General features: G+C 33.6%; 1 protein-coding gene across 1 annotated transcript in view; it reads right to left on the bottom strand.

The window, feature by feature from the left end:
• The window catches only part of AGTPBP1 (ATP/GTP binding protein 1), a 177,147-nt gene that overhangs the window by 157,282 nt on the left and 15,789 nt on the right, over positions 1-4,076 (bottom strand). The window contains exon 2 of the mRNA XM_008573809.1: positions 3,027-3,151. Coding sequence (XP_008572031.1) covers positions 3,027-3,151 — 125 coding nt within the window. The remainder of the gene's footprint in view (positions 1-3,026; positions 3,152-4,076) is intronic.

Below are 4,076 nucleotides of genomic sequence, written 5' to 3' on the forward strand. Positions count from 1 at the left end.
GAAAAAAAAAAAAAAAAAAAAAAAAAAAAAAGTGAGAGGACACAAATGACCAAAATCAGGAATGAAAGTGGGGACATCACTTCCTACTCGATAGAAACAAAAAGCATTAAAAGAAAATATTACCAACAACTTTATGCCAACAAATTAGACGATCTGCATGAAATGGATAACTAATATAAATATTTCTAGGAAAAAAAAGGAGGGTAAATTTTAAGTACCATGCATACTGCAAATAAGTAGTACATCACTAAAGGCAGAAAATGCAATGCATCCAAAGAAAACTAGGGGCAAATTGTGGAAATTGATGAGTTTCAACTGTGTGAATAAGATGTGTTGTAGAGGGTTGTTTTTTTAATCATTTAGATACATAAATAGTATATGCTTGTTGCAACAATTCTAACAGTACAGAAATGTCTAAAGTAAAATTAGGAGCTTACCTCACTCCCCTCCATTTCTACCCCATCAATATAACTGCTAACAACTTGGTATGTGATTTTTTTTTTTTTTGCCTTGTTCATACAAACATTACAACTTGTTTATTTTGTACAAAAACAGGACTATAGAGTTATATGAACCAACGAAACTTACTTTTTTACTTAATACACTAAATTTAGGCCTCCAGGACAGTTCATATAGGTCCATATATGAACGGTATGTTCCACACAGTTAATTTTTTTTCCATGTCCATAAACTATGCCGTGTCTGTTTGTTTATGTATCATCTCTGACTGCTTTTGTGCAACAAGAGTTGAGTAGCTGTGACAGAGACTGTATGGCCTGCAAAGCCTAAAATATGTACTATCTTGGCCTCCACAGAAAACATTTGCAATCCCTGGTCTAGAGAAGTGGCTCTCAATTTCTGAACCATTTGGAAAGCTTTAACGATAATGATTTCATTGGTCTGGGGTGAGCCTGGGTGTTAGGGTTACAAGAGCCCCCAAGATAAATAATTTATTACTGATAATAGTTGCAAATATGGTTATAACTCCAGTTTGACTATATCAAAATTTATTCAACTATTCTCACATTGATGATTATTGAGGTTGTTTCTTGATTGTTAATATTACAAACAATACTGCAAGAAAAATCCCCAAACATTTGGTCTTATACTAGCATTTTTATTTTAGTCTAATACATTTCTGAAAGTGGAAATGCTGGGTCAAATACCAGGCCCACTTAATTTTAACAAACATTGCCAAATTATTTTCTCCAAAGTTTGTAATAACTAATGCACCACCAACAGTGTGTAAGAGTACTATATTCCCCGTGCCTTCAGTGGCACTGGATGTTGTCATTCTGTCTAATTTCTGCCAAGCTGACTAGTGAAAAATAGCTTTATTGTTTTCATTAGCAGTTCCTGAATTTCAAGGAGGTAAACTTTTTGTATGTTTAGTGGGTGTTTGCATTTCTTCTTCTTTGAATTATAAATTCCTAATCTCTCTCTCCCAAATGGATAGCCAATTGGGTTATCCTATAAATGATGGGACAATCTTTCACTGCTAATTTATACTGTGTTGGCTGGCTAATTCAAGGTACTATAAACAAAGTCCTTCTACTACACAACTTCAGGGACAGTATTCAGGGGTAGATCCCACAGGGATAGGTGGCAGGGTGGAAAGAGCAGCAATCTCTGCAGTAGTATCATTGGGAAAATTTTCAGTGGTGACGCTGGAGTAGGAGCCTCATGTAGAGTACGCTGTTATGGTAAGAGTCTACAGTGGTGGGCGCAATGGACAAAAGTATTACCTATAGATTTAGGGAATTTGTTTTCTTTTGCTTTTGCTGGGTTTTTTTGTTTTGTTTTGTTTTTTTGAGGAAGAGGAATTTCATATGATAATATGGTGAATATTCCTGGTACATTTAACTTTGCACTTACACAATAAATATCCTTTGTACAATAATATGTCTTTGTTGATACACACAGTATTTCCAAAGCCTAGAATCCAATATAGTGACTTTCAAAATAAAAACATATAGGTATTTTAAATTTTGCTAGAAACATATGCAATCTATTAGAGACCTCTCCTGGGTTTGGGGGTATTGTCAACTATCCTCCAAACACATGAGCTGAAGAGGAGGAAGTTATCACAATAAATTAAGGATCCATGACCATGAAGACGGGTCAATAGATACTGATCTCTTGAGAACAGTAAATGTTTGCTAATCACTTGATTTCAATGACCTGAACCTCCAGAATAATGAAATGATAACAAAAAATTAAGTAAATTAAGATAATAATTGTGAATTGTCTGGAACTTAATTTTAATAGAAATGCCTTTCCCTTATTAAAAAAAAAAAAAAAAAGATGGGTGTGTGTTTTTTAAATAAAGCACAGGTCTCGGAGTCTCATCAAAGTCCTTATTTACTATCTTTTGAGATAATTACATGGATTTTATTTGACCTGTTCAGATAATGTTATAATGATATATTTCCCGATATTAAACCATTTTCTCAAGGTTTTTTTTATACCAATTTAGTAGCACTAACTTCATAGAGAAATAATGCCTAATTACAGATGGCATTTATCGAACATTTTTAACATTCTCTTCACACACTTCTCATGTAAATCTCCTGACACCCCCCTCCCCACCCATGATATGTTATCTCTATTTCAGAGATGGTTCGGCTAAGCTCTAGAGATTCAATAACTTCCCTAAGGTATCCAGCCACTGGATGACACAGCTTGAATTTCAAAGTGGGGACTATACTAATAACAAATACTCCATGTTATTCGACATCTTTTCGTCAAAATTCTACAACAAGGAGCATTGGAATTAGGTGCAATTTGAAAACAGGGAGGAGGGGAGTTGGCAATCACATATAAGTAAAATCATTATCATTATTAGAAACAATACATTGAAGATCAATTTCCTCCAAAGTCATTCAGTTTTCTACTTCTAGAGTCAATTTGAGAAAGTTCAATTTTTACAGAAAATGATCCATTTATCAAAAGTATAAGCATTTTTAGCATCTGCTTTTAAAGAATCAAAAAAGCATTCCAAAAACAAAGAAGAGATTAAAGTTTACCTTGACTTTGAGCCAGATGAAGAATTTTTGATGTAACATATCTGGCAGTATCTGATTCTGTAGATTCAGTATTGATCTTCTCCAGCTGAGCCAGGAGTCCCACAATCCGAGAATTATTGGTAAGGCTAAAAAGAATGTTACTTTACATTAGGGCACATTCTACATTAATGTAAGTTGAATACTATGAAGATTATTATTTTTTAAAAAATTCTACTCTTCTAAAAAGATTAAGCTTTTACAGGTCATATTTCCTTAATCTGTGTTATAGCTTAATATTGTTAAAATTCTACTGATTTAAGTGAGAAACACATTCTATTTCAGAAAATCACAAATCACAAATGTCTGTTCAACCCTGTCCAGTAATCTTACATTGCACCCTGAAAACTCACCTTTCCATTCTTCAAGATGACTTCTTACACTTCTCTGCTCTCCTCAAAACTCTGACAATCTTTTCCTCCCGCCCTACTCCTTCTCTATTAATGCCCTACTTCATAACTGTTATAAAATCAAACAAGAATACATCATCGTCCCACCATCAAACCCTTAAACCTATCTGTTCTCCATCTATATTTCTTCTCCCCTGTTCCCATTCATTATACAAACATTTGCACACACGGTACCATTCTTTGTGGTGCCAACATACCACAAACAAAACAAAAATTCCTGCTCCTCATAGAGTAAACATTCTAAGGGTGAAAGACAAGTTAAATAAGTAAATATGTAAATGATACAGTATGTAAGGTGGTGTGTGCTACGGAGAAACTACTGACAACTTATCATTCTATTCCTTCTTCATTTGTTAACTGGGATAATTCCATGAAGAGAACTATGGCTAATTCCATAAATATTCCACTCCATATCTGGTTATCCAGAGGTAAAGTTCATCAAATAAAGGCAAAATAAATGCTTGATTTTTAATTTATAATTTTTAATTATATTTACCAGTTTTCAGAAGAATAAGTTCATTTCCTAAAATCCTACACAGGTGTCCAATGTAGATTTAAACATATTTGATATGTTTTATCCACTGTGGTTATTAATGCTCAAAAT

Source organism: Galeopterus variegatus, unplaced genomic scaffold (genome assembly GCF_000696425.1).
Source record: "Galeopterus variegatus unplaced genomic scaffold, G_variegatus-3.0.2 Scaffold965, whole genome shotgun sequence".
NCBI classification, from domain to species: Eukaryota; Metazoa; Chordata; class Mammalia; order Dermoptera; family Cynocephalidae; genus Galeopterus; species Galeopterus variegatus.